This window comes from Nuphar pumila, chromosome 3 (genome assembly GCF_984573655.1).
Source record: "Nuphar pumila chromosome 3, dmNupPumi1.hap1.1, whole genome shotgun sequence".
NCBI classification, from domain to species: domain Eukaryota; kingdom Viridiplantae; phylum Streptophyta; class Magnoliopsida; order Nymphaeales; family Nymphaeaceae; genus Nuphar; species Nuphar pumila.
Genome location: NC_143251.1, coordinates 10,057,435 through 10,081,691, shown reverse-complemented (window position 1 = coordinate 10,081,691; position 24,257 = coordinate 10,057,435). Strand labels below are relative to the sequence as shown.

Here is a 24,257-nt window from a genome sequence, read left to right as displayed (position 1 = left end):
TTCTTTAGCCTGAGCATAAGATTAGGGTTCTACATATGAATGAATTAGGGCCATGGATACTTGGTGTTTTGAAGAAAAGGAATCATAGGATACAAATTTTGATGGTGGTTTTGATATTCTAGATGATTTCCTAATTTACAGTTCATCTTTATTAAGGTTAGAAAACTTTTCAAGTACACATGGAAGATTTTGATTTCTCCGTCTAGAATATTAAATACAAGTTGGATCATATGGGGCAATTCATCAAGAGATTCAATATCATTCTCGCAATCACAATCGACAATGTCTTGTTTTGAAACAAGATCAAACAAAAACGAGTACTTCGGTTGATCCTTATCAAAGAATTTTTCTTTTTCCAAGAAAGTTACATTTCTTGAGATGTATAATTTTTCAGTTTTAGAATCATAACACTTATATCTTTTTTGGTTGTCAGCATAACCAAAGAAGGCACAAGGAATAACTTTAGGAGAAAATTTGTCATTCTTATTAGTTAAAATAAAAGTTTTGCAACCAAAAGTTCGTAATATAGAATAATCAGGGGTGAGTTTAAAGAGTCTTAACCAGTGAGATATTGTGCAAAGAAGATAGCATTCTGTTTATAAGATAAACAACAATCAGGACAACTTCCGCCCAAAAGAGCATAGGCACATAGCTAGCAATAAGTAAAGTCTTTGAAGTTTAGATAATGTGCCGATATTTTCTCTTAACTAAGCTATTTTGTTATGGTGTGTGTGGGCAAGATCTTTAATGTGTGATGCCATGTAAGTGGAGATATTTTTTAAATTCACTTAACAAAAAGTCTTCCCATGAATCAGTACAAAATATAGAAATATCATTTTCAAATCTATTTTTGACCATCTTATGAAAATTTTGAAAATGAAAAAACACTTCAGATTTATGCTCCAAGTATATCTAGTAAAGTCATCCACAAAAATAACATAATATGTATACCCACCTTTAGACACAACTGGTGCTGGACCCCAAACATAAGAATGAACCAACTCAAATGGTCTATGTAACGACCCCAACTCGTACCCATGAAAAAGTGACAATTTTTTTTTAAACAAGTGCAGAAATATTCCCCAAAACCCGGGGCACTTACAGTTAAATACAACCACTACCACAGGGGATCTTATACTCATCCTTCCAACCATACAAAACTCAAACTTTATTTATTAAAATGCATAGAGTCTGCGACATAAGCAAATAAAATGTAAATAAAGCAAAAAGAAGTCACGGTGTTCCAAGGTATCTGCCAAGCAATTGTGTGCTCCCCTCATAGCTCCTCAAAGCAAATCGCCTCGCTGGGCATCTGAGGATGCGAAAAACACAAAAACAGGAGTGTCAGAATCCAAAGAATTCTGTATACGAATCCCTCTAATTAAACAAATAAGTAAAAAGAATATAAATAAGATTCATGCAATATTTTAGAGGGATTCATAACTCAATTAACTATTTATGTAATCAGGCACAATTAATAAACAACATGGATCACAAATTAAGCAATACAAACATTTAACATGCATTAGGGAACCAACATCATGCATTCACCAATATATCACAATTAAGGGTACAAATAAATATACATGATCTAATGCACAACAGGAATATGCATGATTTCAATGCAATTCATGAATAAATTATTATCTTTTATTCGAGTTTTCTTTTCATATGCATGTCCTTATTAAATGTACACAATTTAAGTTCCTATTTTTAATTACTGTTGCCGCGGATACTCTAAACGGGTAAAATTTTCTGAGGTCAAGTAGGGTTTTCAGGGTAACTTAGCACACAAATTGTATTTTATTACTGGGTTTCAAACTTAGCCCTCGACCGAAATAGCCTTCGGAACATTAAACATCTAAATCTAATGTCGGGATACCAATGACATCCAAATCCACAAGTGTCATTTTCTTGGTATACCAAAACAACAGTTGTGTCTGCGCACCACCCACACGGAAAAAAATGTAGACAGGAGAAAAACCTCAATATCGGGTTTAGGGGCAACAATAATATACACGGAGTTTTAGTATCCTCACGATTCTCCAAAACCATAATGTCCAAGATTCTCACACTATAGAAGTGACATCAAGGAAACGTAGATTACATTATTGTTTAATTTCTTTTAGCTTGTTATTAATTTATCTCTTTTAATTCACAATTCAATATGCAGAATTAATAACACAAGTTCGCAAATCAACATGCGCAGCTCTTCACGGGACCACAACCCGTGACAACCTAGAACAGTGCAATAAAAAAACAATAATATCACATTCGATTTTTGCAATGCATAATAACATCTCAAACAAAAAGCAACACATGCTCAAGGCTTGCACGGCCTATGATGATCTATTTTGATCATCTATGCATTCATATGTAAAAATCATGAACATCATGCCACTATGCATTCTTTTTTAAATGCTTCTCATTGCACATTTATTTATGCCAATTTAAAGATGTGCATGTGGATATGAATGCTTTGAACCTCACCGATGACATGACATTGGATAGAAATGATTGGAGGAGAAGGATTCATGTGGAAGACCCAGAATGATTTTCTTTGTTGGTTCATATCGCCGACCCCAATTGTTTTGGGATGAAGGCGTAGTTGTTGTTGTTGTTGTTGTTGTTAAAGATGTGCATGAAACAATAATATTCATATGCATGCGCATGTGCATGAGTTCACATAATCATGTTAATTGCATGCTTTTATTTAATTCACATGTTCATATCAAATGCATGCTTTCATTCATGAATCTTTTAAATTAAAACATGTGAGCATTCGTGCAATCACTTACATGCAAAACATATATATTTCACGCATGCACGTTCACACAAGAACAATGGTGCATTAATACTTCGATTAAACATGATATACAATCGTGCAAGCATGTGGAGATTTCGTTCATTTACATGCAAAGGCACCCATATTTAGGTTCGATGATGCATGCATATTCATATACAAATTCAGGCTGCATGTATAAACAACTTTCATCCCTTAAGTAAACATGGTTCCATTCCATTTTGCATGCACGTACAGACTTATGCCACAAGTAAACATTGAATACCTATTCAAAATCAAGAGTACGTGCATACTCTGATTTGCATAGATTCATAAGCAATTGGAAGATACAGGTCCATACTTCCAATATGTAGTGTTCAAATTCATTAGGTATGTATATAGTTATACCCAGCCAACTGCCAGTTGGCTAGGGTTTTCAAAGCATAACCACCCTGCACAGGCTGAGCCTGTGCATGACAGGCCAGCCGAGTGTAACTCGGCTGGGCTGCTAACCAGATAAAAAGATATATAGCAGGTGTCCTGAAGGCGATTTTGGCATGTCACATGTGCCAAGAAAATACTATTATTCACGGTCATGCATTGCAAGACTTAGGCATGCATACCTGTGCATATGTAGACCCTTCAAATACATATGCATACGTATACCCTTTTTGCATCCTTGCATGTGCAGGTTCATATACATAGGCAGGTTCATGCACATATACATGCAGATTTCATCATCATGAACCATGCATATATTTCATTCCAGGTTCACGATGAATTCATGAAACATACACAATACATGCCATTCTATATATATATATAGTTATTCCAGAATAAGCTTTAAAAAGAAGGCAAACACATTAACTTCCACCATGGATCCTAGAGTAATTATTCAGATTTACCCTTTTCTCATGGATTTTCATTAAAATATTGCATATAATACAAATCCATGCTCTTTTTCTCATTCGGAATAAGAGAAAGACCCGTACCTTGACCGTGAATCGAAAAGAAAACAAAAACGATGGTGGAAAAACGCCGGACGATCGAAAAATGAGCCTCCTCCTTCCTCCTCTTCCTCTCTTTTCTCTCTTTTTCCTTCCCTTTCTCTTTTTCTCTTTTTCTCTAAGGCTAGACGTTTTTTTTCTCTTAGTAGCCTATTTATAGGCATAGGGGGTGACGCCCCCTACTCTCTCCGGCCCCTTCTAGCATGGGCTGGAGAGAGAGCCTTCTCTAAAAGAGACTCTCATCTCTTAGTTTCCAAAAGTTTTAAAATTTTCTTAAGTATTGACTTTTCAAAATTGAGTGTTTTTAAAAGTCTTTCTTAAGGCTTCTAAGGCATGAATAAGGGCTCTATAAAGAGTCCTAAACACTCTAAAAAATAAATCTCGGAATTAATTATAATTAATTAATAAATTATTTATTTATTTATCATTTATTAATAAATAAATACCTAGAAGCTTCCAAAAGTTATTTTATCGAACTAGGATACTTCTCAAGTGATTTTACATGAGTTTAACGGCTCTACTTAGAGCCCTAAACCAAAACTTAAATAAAAATTTGAATTTGAAATTAATTAATTAATTATTAATTAATAAATATATAGAAATTTTTAAAGGTTATTTTAATAACATAGAAGACTTCTTAACACTAAATAACCCCAATTTAAAGCTATCTAATGAATTTAAAGTTGGAAATATTGTTGGGCATGGATTTGGGTCTCGATCCAAATCTAAGATCCAAATTCATCTAAAAAATCCAAATGGGTCTTGGATTGGATCAAATCCATCAGATCCGATTTGATCCAAACCCGGATCCGAACCGACAAACTGTTTAATTTTTGAAAAATGCGATTTTCGGGCCAACCGTACCCCGAATCAAGGAAAATAAAATATCGTTACACTCAGAATTTCGAGACGCATCCAACCACATATAACTCGAATTTCGCTTCCGAAATTCGCCCGAAAATAACCTGAATTCCACTTGAATTAAAAAGTTAAAACTAAAATTTTTCTCACGTTTTGATTGGCTCATTTTGGCCTTGACAATGAGACCTGGGCCAAGCCCAGAATCCAAGGCATCGGCCTAAAATCGAGAATTTACCAATTTTTCTTCTATACTTGGCCAAATTTTCGAAAATCTCAAATTTAACTAGGTGTGAAAATACATGATATTACAGTCTAGATGAAATAAAAGTTCTATCTTCGAATCCCAATCTTTTCATTTTTCCAAGTACACAATCTTCATAGGTGAAATCATTAATACTTGAAAAATATTTGATTTTAGATACACTAGGATGTCCTAATCTTCTATGCCACAAGTTTAAATACAGTTTTTGGACATTACAACAAAAAGCATCTTTCACTATCCCCAAGAAATCCATATAGTAGAGATCTCCTTCTCTATGGCCTTGCCTAATCAGCTTCTCTGACTGACGATCCTGCACCAAACATTCATTTGAAGAGAAGGATACATTACAACCATACAACCATAATAAGATATTTAGGACACAGATAAAATATTTAAATGTAATTTAGGAATTATCTATTTTTTGAAAAGAAATTTTTTTGGGGGTTTGAAAGAAAAGATTTTTTTTTAAAACTTCTTAATCCTTTGATTTCAAAACTTGTACCATCGGCCGTAAAAACTTTTGACGTACTTGAGTTATAATATTCAGATAAAATATTATAGTTTGGGGTCATGCGAAAAGATGCATCGGAATCAAGAATCCAAATAATCTTACCGGGGTCGGTATTGTAACGCCCCAAAATCGTGGACTTGAAACCTTTTATGAAAAAAGGTTGAAAGCTTTGAAATCGACTATTTATCAGAGTTTGAAACAAGAGTTCAACGCAAAATCATGTTTAAAATAGCAAGTCCCTAGACCTTAGGCGCATTACAACGCAAACGCAAACTTCCCCTTACAAACCGATTTGCAACTCAAATATATATTTTATTGAAATGAAAAGAAGAACAACGTTTTGGTAACACAATTTTAGTAATCCAGAGTTTTAATCAGAAGAAATGTTTTCAAAGAAACTTTATACCACATCTATCAAAATGTCCTCAGAAGCGCAATGTCAGGAAATGGGTCTCGCCTTAAACGCATCACATCATCGTGCCATCGCAAGCTGTATAATCTGTTCACCAGGTGCCCATGAAATGGGCCAGTCTCACAACAGACTAGTAGGGGTGCAAAAGACAAGAAAGAACAAAGGTTGCAATAAGCAAGATAATCGCTAGATCAAGCAGGAAAAGCAAGACTAACAGATCTGACGAAACGTGCTGTGGAGTAAGCAAAGCTCTAGTAAAGCAAACTACATACAAGAGCAGAGAGGACCATAGTACTAAACAAGCAACTATAGCAATCCAACAAATACTATAGGTGAAGAGTGACTAAATCTAACCAACAGTCAAACAAAGCAACCACATAAGTCAAGCATTCGTAACAATGCTTGCCATACATACAATTACCATTAGATGGCTCAGTCCATCGGCAAGTAACTACATTAATCATAAGGCACAAACTATTGCATCACAAACAATTCATAAACTACACATGATAAGCAATCATACGATAGCAGTTATATCACAATATGTAACTAGCATAATGCTAGTATTATAAGCAATTGATTAGCATGAGAAGTTAGTTATTACTTAGCAAAGAACTGCGCAAGCAGTTTAACCAACTAGAGTAACGCCTTGACAGACGTACATAGCTCAACGAGTAACATACCAAACTATCGAGCTAACAAGCAAGCAATCAATTCACGTCACAACACGCATATCTCATAATCATGTGTGTGAGTTATATCTTGTCTCATTATGAGCAGGCCGTTGTGGGTACGCACAAGGCAAAAACGTAGAAACAACCGAGATCGATTCAGGGGTCCATTATGCTATGTATTTTATTATACCCCGAATCACTGACTGAGTCCGCTTCTAAGGGGACGGCCAGTGACCAAGAGAGTAAATCCCCAAAGGCAAACAAAGGCCCATGGATGCGCATCCGAACTTCTGCAGAAGTGGCCTGAAGTATTTTCCCTAACCTCCGATGACTGGGGAAGACGAACCTTTGCCCGTAATAGCCATTAATGGCCTGTCCATCGGAGTTTTGTACCATCCATCCTCTCTCTTGATGAACCATCCCGAACGAGCACGACGGGGGATTTCTTAACCGCCGTCCCATTCTATATGCTCTGGTCTTTCGACCCAGTCGAGCATCTTGCCTGTGAAGGCGCATAGTTATCATTATGTGAATTACACGCGTCATTGCGCGTTCGAGGCAACAACACACCTCTCATCTTACTCACCGCAGTACACAACGTACCTGTTCAAAAGTACAACCATGATGAGAGGGGTCAACCCATAGTGAGGGTAGAAACATCACTCTTGTGATCTCAAACACATGCCATTGCACGTTCGAGGTAGACATAGACCTCTCATCCTACTCATCGTAGTATGCCAAGTACCTGTTCAAAAGTACAACCACGATGAGAGGGGCATGGATTTCTTAGAAGAAATCCATCAACAGTACTCTCGTGAAGAAAGGAAAGGTGCTACTATCTTAGTTGACCAAAAGGCCTAGTAACTAGGTCTCGCATTAGTGGTGATGCGACAACTATCCAACAGGTTCCTTAGTAAAACCTTTGCCTAACTCGTGCACATTCCCCTAAACAGGGTTATCCGAGTCGTATTGGATACGCGAACTGAAGTTGTAACACACCTCTCCCAAATACATCGATTTGGGAGATCCAACCGTTATCTTGTAAAAGGCTTTCGAAATCTGCTTTGCAAAACTATACGTTTCGAAAATAGGTTAGTGATTAAAAAGTCATCTTTTGGAGAACCAAAGTGCATAAGTGTGCATCGTGTCTTTTAAGACAAATAAGCGAAATAGTATACACTATACACTCGAAGCTACACTCAGGGAGTGCAAGCTGACAAGGGGCAAACCCGTGCACATACTAATACAATGGCAAATCGAGGGGCAAGACTCGATGTGCAAAACTGCACCTCTAGCGTAAAACACACAAGCCACACACGAGGTATGAAATCATACCTCGACCATCGAAACACACAATCAGACAACTACGTAAGCAACTCACGAGGTATGAGATCCTATACTGACTAAGCAAGTGTAAAGGACGACTCACGAGGCATGGGGTTGTACCTCGATTAAACGATAAGCGTAAGCAAGTAAAGGAGCATACGACAAAGATAAAAATACATGCACGAAGTGCAGCAGCAAAGTAAGGACGAACAACACATACAAAAAGTAAGTGCAACAGAAGTACGACAACAACAGGAAAGTAAGGTACGAAGAGCAAAAGCAAGTAGTAAGGCCATGGCGCATAAAGCGCGAGGCAACAGAGGTAAATGCAGAAAGTAAAGTGCGGGAACATAAAGGAGGACCAAAACTGCATCCTGGAGTAAAAAGACATAGAAGTAAATGCCATGGCGCATAAAGCGTGGGGCAACAACAAAGTAAAGTACAGAAAGATAAAAAGGACAAGGATCGCGAAACTGCATCCTTGAATGTAAAGACATGAATTAAAAGCCTGGGCACATTTAGCGCGGCAGCAACAAAAAGGAAAGTGCGAGAAAGTAAAGAGGACAAGGATCACGAAACCACGTCCTTGAATGTAAAGACATACGTATATATATTATACGTATACATATATCATCCTCTTTTAGTTATCTTTCCTTACTTTAGCATTTATCTGTTCATTGTCCTTTTACGCAAGAATCCCCTACCTTGAGGGGTTACGGGTTCTCGTACGCTTGCAGCGTAAGCAAGCACGAGCTCGAGCTTCAGAGGAAGAGCTGGATCCACTGTTCAACCTGTGATGCTAAGTACATTAGTATATGTCGTAATATAAACGAGAAGCGGGTCCGGTAAGACGTGCAGTGGTACCAGACCCAAAATACGAGGGTAGGCAGGGAGCTCAGCTCCCTGCAAAGGGGCAACAGAGGCAGCAAGGCCTCCCGCAGGTTGCAGTGCCAGAGGCAGGGGCCTCAGCCCTGCTGGCAAAAAGCAACAGAGGCAGGGAGCAGGGGCTCCCTGCCTGCCAGAACAGAGAAAGGCAGGAGAGGGAGCAGAGGCTCCTTGCCTCAACAAGACAGGGGGGAAAAATCCCGTCGGAACATGATCTAGGACAGGGGCGCAGCCCCCCTGCTGGGGAGGAGACAAGCAGGGGCAGAGAGCCCTTGCCGACAGAAAGATCAAGGCAAGGGGGCGAAGCCCCTTGCCGGAGAACAAACGAGATGCACGGGGCTTCGCCCCCTGCTTGAAAGCAGGAAAGCAGGGGGGCTTCGCCCTCTGCTAGGAATCAAAGGAGGCAGGGGGAGCCTCGCCCCCTGCCAACAAAACGCAGGAGGCAGGGGGGGGGGGCAAAACCCCTTGCCGAGATGCAATAGGAGAGCAGGGGGCTTCGCCCTCTGCCGGGACAACAACTAAAGGTAGGGGGCTTTGCCCCCTGCCGAAAAACAAAAGCAAAGGCAGGGGGGGCGAAGCCCCCTGCCGAGAAGCAAAACAAAGGCAGGGGGACCTCGCCCCCTGCCGAAAACAAGATGTGGGTAGGGGGCATAGCCCCCCTGACAGAAGACTATGAGATTTCATATGGATGTATGTGTGATTCAGCTTGCACATGAAAGTAGAGAGAGAGAAGAGGAGATGCATAATTGGCTGGGGCGGCACGCACAGGCTCGACCTCCAAACCCTAAGCTTTATAAATAAACAAATATACAATGAGCCTTGTAATATAAGAGATATTACAAGAATGCCATTAATGAAGCTGTATTGAGCATGTGTTTTATTTAACATGCGTATGGATCTGGATCCAGATCCATACACAAACTATATTTTAACACCCTCCCTCAAGTTATACGTGATTTTGGAGCATGTACAACTTGCTCTTCAATAGCCAAAATTGACGTCCTGTTAACCCCTTGGTAAACAGGTCTGCCACTTGATCTTCTGTTCAAACATGACGTAGTTCTATCTCCTTCATCTCGACTTTCTGCCATATAAAATGTTGATCAATCTCAATGTGTTTCGTTCTGCTATGCTGGATAGGATTACATGCAATATTTATTGCGCTTTGATTGTCACATAAAAAAAATGATTGAATAATTGTCTCCCCAAGATCACTCAATAAGTGTCTAATCCATGTGGCTTCTATCGTGCCTGCAGCCATCGATCTGTATTTAGCCTCTGTACTCGATCGTGCCACTGGCTTTTGTTTTCTACTGCTCCAGGACACTAAATTGTGTCGAATATATACACAATATCTAGAGACAGATCGTCTCTCATCTGGATCCCCTGCCCAATCTGCGTCTGTATAAGTGATGAGTGTTAAAATACATGTAATTCATATATATATATATGTTTATATATATATATATATGTAATTGTTTTAAATACCCGATAGGGGTATTTTAGTCATTTCACAAGTACCCGATAGGGGTACTTGTTATTCTTCATTTATTTTCCCCTTTAATTTTTGTAATTTATATTTTTTATCTTTATGTTTTTTGCTCACACAAAAGGGGCCTCACCATGAAGTCGATGGGGCCCCCAACGGTCACATTTGTGACCGTTGGGGGCTCCCAACGACTACATGGGGAGCCCCTAGGTGGCTCTCCTTTTAAGGCCTTATGGCCATCCCCCCTCTCCTTCATTTGTGTATATATAGGGGTGAACCCCTCTTGTATTCTTCACTCTTGAGAGCTCTCTCTGTTTTTCAATAAGAGACTTTTATATTTTTATGTTGTGTTGTCTCTTGTGGGTTTGGGTGTTAGCCCTTTTGTTTGTTCATTAGTGAATGTTGTAAGTGCTTAATGCACTCTTAGTTTTTCCGCATATTTCATTACAATGAGTTCATGTCCTCTATGCAGATTATCGTTCTTGCGATAAACAAGTCCGTCTCCTATAGTTCCTTTTAAATAGCGTAGAATGCACTTCACAGCTTCCATATGACCCTCTGTTGGAGCATGCATAAACTGGGATACCTGATTGATAGCATAAACTATATCAATTCTGGTAAAGGTCAAGTACTGTAACATCCCCACGAGACTTCTATACATTGTAGGGTTGACACAAAGATGACCATCTTCAGAGCTCAGTCTTTGATGTAATACACTAGGAGTGCTGACTGGTCATCTCGGCTCTTTCCAGAAGGTCAAAAGTGTATTTTTGTTGCATGAGTGTTAATGTGTCTTGTTCTCTGTCAACTTCCACACCAAGAAAGTACCTCAACTCCCCTAAATCTTTCATCTTGAAAGTTTTCATTAAAAACTGCTTCACGTCTTGCACATGATTATCTGAGCTCCCTGTGATCACAATGTCATCAACATATATAAGAAGAAGTATAACAATGTCTGCCTTTTGGTAAATAAAGATTGAGTGATCCAGAGAGCATCTTCTAAAACTATAACTTTGAATTTGCATAGAAAAACTTTCAAACCAGGAACGGAACGCCTGTTTCAACCCATACAACAATTTCCTTAGTTTGCACACCCAGGCAGTAGGATCCTTCTCGGCATAACCAGGAGGTTGCTCCATATACACTTCTTCCTTTAAAGTTCCATGCAAAAACGCATTTTTAACATCCATCTGGCTAAGGCTCCAACCTCGATCGACTGCTAGGGATATGATGACACGAATAGTACCCATTTTGACTACCGGACTAAAAGTTTCATCGTAGTCTTCACCATATTGTTGTGTGAATCCTCGAGCAACAAGTCGCGCCTTATATCTGTCAATACTTCCTTCAGGCTTATACTTTGTTTTATAAACCCATTTGAGCCAACTACATTATTTCCTTCTGGCCGAGGGACTATTTCCCAAGTCTGGCATTCATGAAGAGCTTCCATTTCTTCATTCATTGCTTCAGTCCAATGACGGGATTGAAGAGCTTGATTAAAACAAATGGGTTCATCCTGTTTTGTGAGTTGAGACATAAACAACTGGAAATCAAGGGAGAAGGTCTCATAACTCACCCATCGTTGAATAGGATGCTTAATGCGTGACGACCTTTGAGCCGGATCATTGGCGATGCTTTCCACATTCCTCGACTCTGTATTTTGTCTCGTCTAGTGTATATCTGTCCAGAGAAGCGTTCTACCGGGGGTGGCTCAACCGGAGACTCAACTGGAGATAATTCAACATGCATCTGTGAGTCATTCAACTCCCTACTCAAGCCGAAGGAAGGACAATTTGTCTAACATGTTTCTCCTGTATTAGCAAAAAGATCTGCGCTCATCCATGGATCATATACTTCTAATTCTATATACTTCTAATTCTTGAGATGGCAACACTGCAGAGTCATTGACCTGAAAATTTCGTTCGTCAAAAACAATATTTCTGGAGGTCCTAATACGTTTTGTAGTAGGGTCATAGCATCGATAACCTTTGTATTCATCTGCATACCCAACAAATCTGCACTTGACAGCCTTGTCTTGAAACTTATTTCGCAGAGATGAATTAATATGTACATAACATACACAACCAAAAACACGCAGCTCATCGTAAGAGGGATGTTGCCCAAATAAAATATAATAGGGAGATTTCCGATCCAAAAGTGCCATAGGAAGACGATTTATGATATGAACAGATGTATGAAAAACTTTTGTCCAGAGACTAACAAGCACATTGCTATCAAGTAACATGCTCATCGTGCTCTCGACAATATGCCTGTGTTTCCTCTCTGCAACCCCATTTTGTTGAGGAGTATGAGGGCAAGAAACCTGTCGACTTATTCCTTTATCCCGAAGAAAGGCAATAAACTCATTCGATGAATACTCTCCTCCACCATCACATTGTAAATGCACAATATCACAAGCAAACTTTGTTTTGACCATCGAATGGAATTCCCGAAATATTTGAAAAACTTCATGCTTGTGTTTTAAGAAATATATCCAAGTCTAACGGGAATAAGAATCAATAAAGACAACATAGTAACGACTGCCAGAAAGAGAAGGAATATGTGCGGGTTCCCAAACATCGGAACAAATAATCTCAAATGGCTTTGAAGCTCTTTTATTTATAATATGAAAAGGAAGAACATGGCTTTTGCAGAGTTCGCATGAAGAACATTTATTATTATTATCAAAAAATGAACATAAACTAGACTCTGGAAGGAGACCATCAGATACAAGATTTTCAACGAAACCCCGACTACAATGTCCCAAACGATTATGCCAAATATCTGGCTTATTACAATGAGATGAATTAAAAACTTCCAATGAAGGGAAAAACAAAGACTCTAAAGGCGAAGACACTGAAGAATGCTTGGACGACTTCAACTGGAGGGCTGGGACTGAAGGCGAAGACACTGAAGGAATCTCCTTGAAGACGTACATGTTTCCTTGTCGCTCCCCCTTAGCGAACGTCTCCTTCGTTCGTAGATCCTTAACATAAACAGAAAAGGGAGTAAATTCGACGGAAGAATTCATATCGTCAACAAGTTTAGCTACAGAAACAATGTTCTTTTTAATATTAGGAGCAAGAAGGACATTGGACAAGTGAAGTGAGGACTTTGACATAGGGATATGTGCACTGCTTGTATGACTAATGGAATCATAAGTTCCATCTCCCGTAACTATACTACCTTTTTCAAAATAAGACAATAAGCGAGATAACTTACCCGCATTACCCATAACATGTGTGGCGGCACCTGAATCAACATACCATTCGCCTTGTTCATTTTGCTTGATCGTCATCTGTGACAATGCTGATAACAAAAGTTGTTGCACATCTGTGGATGGCACTTTTGTGTCCATAGTAGTAGCTGGTTTATTCTCAATTTTGTTTATTTTTCCTCTATTCTGTAGATTGAACCAACAATCAGCTTTCACATGTCCTCTTTTGTTACATAAGAAACAAGTGGGCACTCTCCTCTGATTCCTTGTATTAAAAGTCCCTGAAATATTAGGTGTAGGCAAGATACCACGTCCTCCCTGCCCAAAACGTCCGCGGCCTCTGCCTCCTTGATGCCCTCCATTCCCTCGTCCAAAACCTATAGAAGTGTCCATGGCCAAAACTGAATGAGGACGAGTTGATTCATTTCCTTCTGCCCTTTGTTTCATAATCATCTCATGCTGGAGAAGTTTCGCTTGAAGGTCGTCAAAAGTGGGCAACTGAGGAAGGCATGATAAAGCTGTGGTAAACATGTCAAAATCAGGACCCAATCCATTGCGAAGTTGTTGAACTTTATCTTTATCTGCAATAACACTTCCAATAACCGCCAATTGATCAGTAATACTCTTCAAGCGGCTTATGTATTCCATGACTTTCATGGAGCCTTTCTTCAAACTTTGAAATTCATTTTTTAAGTACATAACTCGGGCTTCTGATATCTGAGAGTATGTCTATCCGCCACAGTGCAATCATCTGAAAGAGTAACCAACACTTCTTGAGAGTGTGTTGACGTAATATAAGCAACCAAAGACTGATCCCGCTTCCTCCAAGCTGTATACTCTGGATTCTTAATAGAAATGGTAATTGTGTCACCCTTCTTATCCTTGGTTTCCTGCAAAATAAGCCGTAGTGGTATAGGAACTAAAACATCCAGATGTTCATCGAGATCCTGACTCCGTATAAAAGGAAGGATTTGCCTCTTCCAAGTCAAAAAATTAGAATGAGTAAGTTTTTCTGTAACGAGCTGACTCAAGAAATTTGCAGAGGGACCGGATGACGATGAGTAATCCATATCAATGGGACAATGAATAAGCAAACAAAACGAATGGAAAGAAACAAACAGGTTTGAGATCACTTAATCAATCAGGAGAACTTCAACAAGACATGTACCTGTGCTACCAATATCTTGAAATAATCCTTTTTTTTTTTGCAGATTCAGAATCGAGATTGTAAACTGTTATAATCTGCCTATAGGCGTTGCATAGGGAACACTAAAATAGCAATAAAGGAAAGGAAAAATTTCTGGAATCAAAGAGGTTGTTTGCAATTAAAGAATGAATAAAAATGGTGACTACAATAAAAAATGAATCAAACAGGCTGCAACCAGAGAGGAGAACACTTATAAATGATGACTGCAATGTGGCTGCAGTCGTTGATGTTGAGGAAAAACTAACAGACGTTAAGAGTGGATGAATCAAGAAACGATGATTGACAGTCGTCGATGGCTGCAGCAATGTGGCTGCAGTCGTTGATGTTGAGGAAAGACTGACAGACGTTAAGAGTGGATGAATCAAGAAACGATGACTGACAGTCGTCGATGGCTGCAGTCGTTGATGAACGAGAATAAAAAGAATGAGTAGCAGACGAACCTGTTTAGTTCTGGGACTGTCGTTGATGAACGATGGAATTGGTATCACGTTAAGAATCTGGACAGATGATGAACGAGAACTAACAGAAAAAAAAATAGTTGCATAGAAGGATTCAGAGAGGAGAATAAAAAGGAGGAAATACAAGTTGCATAGAAGGATTGGGAGAGGAGAATAAAAAGGGGGAAGACGAGCCAAAACCTGTTTCTTCAGATCTCGCTGAACACGCCTCTAATAGGATTCCGCAACCCCAAGCTCTGATACCATATGAGATTTTGTATGGATGTATGTGTGATTCAGCTTGCACAGGAAAGTAGAGAGAGAGAGGAGGAGATGCACAATTGGCTGGGGCGGCAAGCACAGGCTCGACCTCCAAACCCTAAGCTTTATAAATAAATAAATATACAATGAGCCTTGTAATATCAGAGATATTACAAGAATGCCATTAATGAAGTTGTATTGAGCATGTGTTTCATTTAACATGTGTATGGATCTGGATCCAGATCCATACGCAAACTATATTTTAACAAAGACCACAGTAGGCAGGGGGCAAAATCCCTTGCTGAAAAACAACAAAAGCGATAGCGGGGTGGAGCCCCCTGCCGACGAGAGGCGACGACAGGGGGCTCAGCCCTCCTGTCGACCGACTGCAAAAAGGCAGGGGGGTAACCCCCTGCCGACAAGACAGCCCCCTGTCGACCAACCCCTCACAAAGGAGAAGAAGAAGAAGAGGGGAGGATTTTCCTTGGGAGACCGCAACGACGAGGGACTCAGGCGGCGAGGGTCAGGGCGAGCACGCAAAGGGGAGCAAACGACAAAGGAGCTCTCGGGTTCGCCGATGCGCGCCCTCTGACGAGCAGAGGGAGCTCCGATGTTGGGTGGTGCCGACCCAACACGAGAAAAAAAGGGGAGGCGCTCGGGAAAGGGGGGACTGTTGTTGATGATGTCGTCGACGGTTGAACGGGAGATGGAGGTCGGCGGCACGATCGTCGGCGGCTGCAGAGGAAGGGAGGAAACGGTGGGTTGCCGAAACTCGAAAGCCGCCGATCGCAGCAGAAAAGAGGGCGACGGGGACAGGGGTCACCGACACTCGAAGGTTGCTGACGCTCGGAGGTCGCCGTCTTCTCCGATCGTCGACGATGTCGCAGGTGGCTGCTGGGGAAACGAGGTTGTTGACGGCGACAGTCGTCGAGTTGTCAGCTGAGGCCACCAGACTAAGGGTGGTTGTCAACGAACGTTGAGCACGGTCGGCGATGACCGGGATGCACCACAAAGAGGGAGGAGAGCAGTGCCTGACGGCGGATTGCCGATGCCAGCTCGAAGGGGGAGATGGCCGACGACCGCGATCGCCGGCGACGGGGAGGTCGTCGATGCACGGAAGTCGCCGATGGCTCCGAACGCCGGCGTCTGCGAGGAGGCGGCCAAAGACGGGAGGCGAAGAGGTAGCCGACGATACTGTCGCTGGCGGTTGAGGTTGCCGACTTCCTGCAGCACACGGGACGAAGGTGGTGGCCGACGACGAGTCGCTGGCGTCGGTGGCCGCAGGGAGGGACGAGAGGAGAACGGGAGAGGAGAGAGAAGGGGCGAGGGTTTCTACCCCTCGCCCGAGGCGCCTGCGTCTTTTAAAAGATGCATGTTCCCTCGAACCTTCGGGAATCCGGCTCGGGTCCGGATCCGCCTGATAACGATTTTTTTATGGCTTTTACAGGTATAAGATGATATGGTAACTCCAGTTGAGGAAGATAATCCTCTAAGAAGAGGTTGAAGAGCTTTAACTAAGTGAGCTAGAGACATGCTTCCAGTAGATGATTCTTGGGATGTGAGAATGTCTTTGACTCTTGTGGAGAGTCAAAAGAAGTAACCTTCTTCTCAAATGTCCCTTTTAGTTTAAAACATTGGGGTTTAGTGTGTCCCGGTTCATGGCAAAAATAATAAATAATTTTCTTTCTATCATAGCCATTTCCTTGTCTTCTATAGTGAGGAGGTTTATATGCTCAAACTCTTCTATAGTATCTTCAATAGAGGGAACTTTTCCTCTATGGAGAAGAGTAGACTTTGTAAATTCAAATTTTGGTCTTGGACTGTTGATGAATTGGTAGAAATGCTCCGCATCTATTTGCCTTTGACGGTGTTTTATATCTTCAGGATAATGTTATTTTGGTTATAGGAGAGCCAATTCTTTTTAAAGTTTGAATAGGTCATTATAGTATTCTCTAATAGTTTTATCCCCTTGAACCATAGTCCAAACTTTTTCTTGCACATTGCATATATGTACAATATCTTTAAGATAATACATTTTCTTAAGATAATCCCAAGCCTTGTTAGCATGCTAAAATTTGGCAAGGCTTGAACATTTTTTAACATTTACACTACTAATAAGCCAAGACATGATTTTGGAATGTCTCATCCTCCATTCCTTTCACTTCTTCTCATAAGTGATTATAGCCTTAACTTTCTCATTTTCGGTTAGAGACACCTCTTTCTCACTATCTTAGTGAGAATTAGCTTAGGTTCTGGATTGGATCCGTCTACTAGTCCCCACAACCTTTTTTCCCAAATAAAGTACTTCATAATAGAAGCCCATGTTATATAATTTAAATCATTGGGTTTTATGGGTTTAATGATGACATTATCATTGTCATTCATTCTTTATAAGGGCTAAGAGAAAATGAGATAAAAAGAGAGAAAAGAAAAGGAGAGGAGAAAGAAGAAACAATATGAGGAACACGAGCACTCCTCCAGCAATGATTCACATGATCACTTGAACACTTGCAAGATCATCAACACTTTAAAGAAGAGTCTTCAAATGAGCTTCAATACTTCCAAGCTCTGATACCATGTAAAGATTCAAGGAGGCTTCAATCACGAACCAAAAAATCCACCAATCTTCAACTTTAGTAGATAACACCAAAAGTATTCTCTAAGGAACACACTTACAAAATCCACAAAGGGAACCACAAAAGTATTCCAAGAGAACACACTCACAAATCCCACAAAAGGAATACACAATAAGGCACAATATAAAAAATATATTATATTTAATAGAATGGGTGTATAAAAAAGCATATCTTACGAAGGGGATAACATTCCTATTTATGCACAAAAAGAGGAGAGAGTTGTAGAAAAGAGAGAGAGAGAGAGCATTACAAAGTGGGAGAGAAGCTCCAAACGGCTAGAAATTCTAGCCATTGGGATTAGTCAAACTGGTTTGAATTGCTCCAACGGCTAGAAAAAGTCAAATAAGTTTGACTTTCCCAATAATATATTATATATAATAAATATAAAATATATATTACGTGAAATAGGAATAAAAGAGGAAGTGATATGGGATCAAATGGGAAGCAAAATACAAACCAAAGGAAAAAGAAGTAAAAACTAAAATAAAAATGATTATTCTTAAATTTTGTGATTTCGTAGTGTAAATTAAATTCTCAAAATCAAAAAATGATAGTTGCCAATTTAAAGAAAGTACATGAGAAGTGAGTAGGAAGCGTGAAAGGAAGCACATGAAAAACATAAAAAAAGCCTGAGAGAAACATATAAGAATCATGTAGGGAAGAGCGAAGAAACGTGTGGGAAGCATAGGAGAAGCGTGAGAGAATCAAGATTCTTATCAAGTTTAGGAATAAAGGAGTTTCATGCTTTTGAAGCGAGTTTGGGGAAGTCACGTTTTTCGCCTATCTATGAAGCTTTCAGTAACTTTGGTTCTACGTCCTAGTCCGATGTGCAGGTAGGTTTTTATGAGGTCTGAAAATCGGTGTAAAATTTTTATAAATATCCAAGGTTTAAAAAATCATGTTATTTTTTTAAATAAAAAAACATGATCCAAGTGTCGTTCCCTAGCAAATCGACCATGCCGAACGCATCTGAGGGGTCAGATTTGCGAAAAGAACCCTGAAAATCCCTGTTCGCTCGTGGTAGGCACGAAATGGTGTAGGCAGCTACCGTCTACTCTCTCTCTCTCCATATATATATATATATATATATATATATAGAGAGAGAGAGAGAGAGAGAGAGAGAGAGAGAGAGAGAGAGAGAGAGAGAGAGAGAGAGAGAGAGAGAGAGATGCTCACACATCACCCACACATGCACAATTGCACAAACACGTTCATGCCAATGCAGATTTTTACACACATATACACGGAGTTTTTGAAAAGCCATTTTTTGTGGTCTATTTTTTGCAATCCCGTCATCATCACTCTTGTAATCCTTGTCAGGTTTTTAAGTTTTTATAGATTTAGCTAAAGCTGTTTTGTGGGTATAATCTTGAACATTGTAGATGGAGCTTGTATACAAACCATTGAGCACCCTGGCTGTGTCTGGGATGTTAAATTCCTGAGTAATGGTGATATTGTAACGGCTTGCTCTGATGGTGTTGCGAGGATATGGACAACAAACAGAGACAGGATGTCTGGGGCATCAGACATTGAAGCATATGCAGGTCAACTTTCAGAGTACAAGTGTAATAGGTGTGATTTCAATGTCTGCTACCACTGGATATTTTGTGTTGATTGTCTGTTGCAGTATAATTTTGAGTTTGATCAAAAGAATATTTCCATGTTCAGGAAAAGGCAACCATATTTAGAACTATTCGTCACTAATACAGGTAGTTTAAACTTCTAGAAATTCATGACCTGTTGACGGCCTAATTTGCATAAATCTTCTTATTTTTAACTTACTGATATTTTGAAAAAACCATAATGTTTCCCTTTTTTAATTTGTTTTTCTGTTATGTGGTGAACTAATTTGCAATATTTGATATGCACACACAAAGTAAAAGAAGACAATAACTGCTTTTTGCCAGCAGTGTGTCTTGAAGGTGTGAGGAATCTAAACTAGAGGGTATGCTTGTCTACATGATATTAACCATAACATGATTGATTTGGTTTTGGAGAGACATGAAGTGTAACCTATTAACTTGAATCATGTGGCTGTTTGCAACTCTAATAGAAATAATAACATATTTTGATTTGTGAGTCACAAAAGGATCTTGAATTTGTTTCTGGTGTTGGTTTTTCTTTTCCATCAAGCACAGTTCAGTTTATGGTTCTTGTATTCATCTCAAAATGCTCTGCTATGGGATTGGACTTCAAATGAGTACCATTTTAGATTTTCTCACCAGATCACAAGGGCTGTTTTTCATTTGTATGAATTTGGGCAAAGGACTAAAAAAATGTCCACATCTTGAAGATGATTGATATTGTAAGTACATTATCTCACTTGGCATAGTATCGCAATTGTCATATCAGTGTTCTTATTTCTCTTTTTCGCTATGCCTTGGGGTGGATATCAGGCTACGTGTTCAAAGAATGGATTGGGTAAGGCTGTCCAGATGGCTGACTAAGCTGGAATGGGGTCTGTGGTGTTTCCTGTGGGCTTGTTCTAAGCCTGACCTCAAATGCTTGTTCGTAGGATTTGTTTCTGGGCCTAACTTAAGCCTGGTAAGAGTCAGGCCAGGTGGGGCAGGTCTTATCGAGGTTTGATTTTAAGCCCGACTCAGCTACATGAAGAATCCACCCTTTGCTAGTTTTTGTTGGCTGATCTATGCACTGGGAAATACGGGTAGTTTGCCTCCAACGATGTTTGTATCAAGGTTGTAAGTTATCGTTACCCGTATCGGTCGACCCAATAGTAACATTGTATCAAATCATAAATTTTTAATAAAAATTTAAAAAATCCAAAAAAAATCAGAAAAATTTAGTAAAAATTCTAAAAAAATCATATCACATGAAATAATGATGAATTACACAAATTACATACATAAAATCACATATGAAACATTTATGTCTACATTACATATCACAAGAGTCTCACAAGAACAAGTTTTTTAATAAAACATGATACGTCAATAATCATAATCATCTTCGTCATCATTATCTTTTTCTTCTTCGACATCTGCATCGTTTCCAAGATACGTGGGGTCTTCATCGTCTACCTCTTGTGCTCCTTCCATATTAATCCACGGAATGTCCTCTTCGTTCAAGAGAGTATCGACTTCTTCTTCAACCCATGCATCCAATGAAAAGACGTGTTGGATCATGGGTTCGGGTCCAGACCCATGATCATGTATACTTTCATTAATGGCACACATGTATTTTCTTCTCTTTGTAAAAGGGTATTTTAGTACCCTAAGTTTGTATTAGTAACATATATAATGAAAGCATTAGTAGCAGCCGATTCCTGAATTGAGGAATCAGGTTTTCTCTGCAGCTCCTTCCCTCTCTCTCTGTTCTTCACCCTTCACGCAGGATAAACTCTGTTTTATGAAATCTAACATGGTATCAGAGCCACGCTAGAGCTGGATTCGGGACTGCTTTCAAAAAGGTATGTCTAGAAAGATTCTTCTTCTTCCAAGTCAGAAAATCGAATTCCAACATTTTTCTTCTGATTCTTAATCTTGATCAGACCTGATCAAAATTAGATCTGAGCACAAGAACCCGAGTTCTCTTTTCTGTCTCTCTCTTAATCCCAAACCTTTATGTGTTATCTTATCGATCAGATCTGATCAGATCACGTTCTTTTGAATACCCAGATCTGAGCACGAGAACCCGAGTTCTCTTTTCGATCTCCCTCATAAACCCAAAACTTTCTGCATCGTCTTCTTGATCAGACCTGATCAGAATCAGATCGGATCATGTTTCTCTGATTAGAAACCGACTTCAGCAATTCTGTCTTGACTCTTAAACCCTAATTATTTCTTCTACGTCATCTTCTTGATCAGATCTGATTAGAATCAGATCTGATCGCGTTTCTTTGTTATTAATACACTTCATGCCTTCCTCTCAACCTTGTTCTATATTCTCTTGTTGACCAGAATTAGGTCTGATCACGTAATCGGTTTCCCTTCTTGATCAGATTTCCTTAGATCTGATCAGAATCAGATCTAGCCTCACTTGCGCAATTAGCTGTCCTTCTTGACTCTTTCTTTTAAATCTTCACATAGCCTGATATTGTCTCTTCGCAAAAAAAAAAAAAAATCTAAAGAAGGGGTATGCAGGAATTTCCTTGGAGTTGACAGTTGCCTTTCGGTATCCTTATTCTTTAACTGCTATCGGGCTGTGTGTTGGACATATTATTCTTATTGTGAAACATGGATTCATTTTCTTCTTCGGGTCTCTCATCAAGCTTTTTGAATAAACTCGTGTCTGAAAAATTAAACAATTCTAATTTCCTAACTTGGAAGAGGCAGATCATTCCTTTTATTAGGAGTCAGGATCTTTCTGGACACCTGGATGGATCTGTTACAATCCCTCCAGAGTTTATATCACGTGAAGAAGAGGACAATAAAGGAGCATCTACCACAGTATATGTTAGAAATTCAGAATTCGCAACCTGGATGAAAAGAGACCAGGCGCTGGTGGCTTATATTACTTTTACGTTGTCACAAGAGGTGCTTGTTGTGAGAAATCAGATGTGGGAGTCACCTTACTATCGTAGCAAGAGATAGAGAGAGAGGTAAGAGGGAAGAGAGAAAAAAATGTTGGGCGGCAATGATGTCTTCTCCCCTTTCCATTGATATTTATATGTTGTACGAGTGGTACAATACAGTACAATAGTACAATACAGTACAGTATGCTGTACAATACAGTACAATACAGTACAATAGTACAATACAGTACAGTATGCTGTACAATATAGTACAATACAGTACAGTAGTACAATACAGTACAGTATGCTGTACAAGTGGTACAATACAGTACAGAAATATATTCATTTACATATACATATTTAACAGCCTCCCTCAAGTTGAGGATGATCTTCAATCATGCTCAACTTGCCCTTAAGTAACCAAAATTGATGACTAACCAATCCTTTGGTGAAGATGTCTGCTACTTGGTCTTCTGATCTGACATACGAAGCCTCAATTTCTTCTGTTTCAATCTTTTGTCTAACAAAATGCTGATCAATCTCAATGTGCTTCGTGCGACAATGATGAATAGGGTTAAAAGAAATATTAATGGCACTTTGATTATCACATAAAAGCAGAGAGGAAGAGATAGGTTCATTCAACTCTTGAAGAAGATGCCGTACCCAAGTGACATCAGCTGTCCCTGCTGCCATTGCCCTGTACTCTGCCTCAGTGCTGGATTTAGCAATGGCCTTTTGTTTCTTACTACTCCAAGTGACAATATTTGGGCCAATAAAAACACAATATCCTGAAACCGACCTACGCTCATCAGGGTCCCCACCCCAATCTGCATCACAATATGTAAGTAAACGGTGTCCTGTAGTGAAGCTTTCATCTTTGTGATAGAGCAATCCATCTCCAATAGTCCCTTTCAGATATCTGAGAATACGCTTAATACATTCCATATGACAATCAGTAGGAGCATGCATAAACTGAGATGCTTGATTTACAGCATAAGCAATGTCAGGTCTTGTAAATGTAAGATATTGCAACATACCAACAATGCGGCGATATAAAGTGGAATCATGATATAATTGGCCTTCTTTTGCACTAAACTTATGATTTAAGACAGATGGGGTGCTGAGAGGTTTACAATTAATCATACCAGTGGTGTGAAGAATGTCAAGAGTATACTTGTGTTGACTTAGAGTGAGTCGATCATCTTGTCTATCGACTTCAACTCCCAAGAAGTATCGCAATGGGCCTAAGTCCTTCATCTTGAATTTGGCCATGAGTAAAGACTTGACCAAGGCAATATGTGCATCATCACTCCCAGTGATAATGATGTCATCAACATATATAAGAACCCAAGTAGTAACATGATCATTCTTATACATAAATAAAGAATGATCAAGTATACTCTTAGAAAAGCCATGCTGCTGAATTTCCATGGAGAAACTCTCAAACCAAGACCGAGATGCCTGTTTTAAACCATAAAGAGACCTTCTCAATTTACAAACCCATGTAGCCGCATCATGTTCACTATATCCAGGAGGTTGCTCCATATACACCTCTTCCTTCAAGTCCCCATGTAGGAACGCATTCTTGACATCCAACTGGCTAAGAGACCAACCATGCTGAAGTGCCAAAGTGAGGATCACACGAATGGTGCCAATTTTGACAACAGGGCTAAAAGTTTCCTCATAATCTTGCCCATATTGTTGTGTGAATCCGCGTGCAACAAGGCGAGCTTTATATCTTTCAATGCTACCATCTGGTTTACGCTTGATCTTGTAAACCCATTTGGAACCAACAACATTTCTATCAACAGGTCGAGGA

General features: G+C 39.6%; 1 protein-coding gene across 1 annotated transcript in view; it reads left to right on the top strand.

Annotated features, from left to right (window-relative positions):
* The window catches only part of LOC149841910 (uncharacterized), a 112,603-nt gene that overhangs the window by 29,086 nt on the left and 59,260 nt on the right, over nucleotides 1–24,257 (top strand). The window contains exon 7 of the mRNA XM_089998772.1: nucleotides 19,350–19,539. Within this exon, the coding sequence (XP_089854898.1) occupies nucleotides 19,350–19,539 (190 nt within the window). The remainder of the gene's footprint in view (nucleotides 1–19,349; nucleotides 19,540–24,257) is intronic.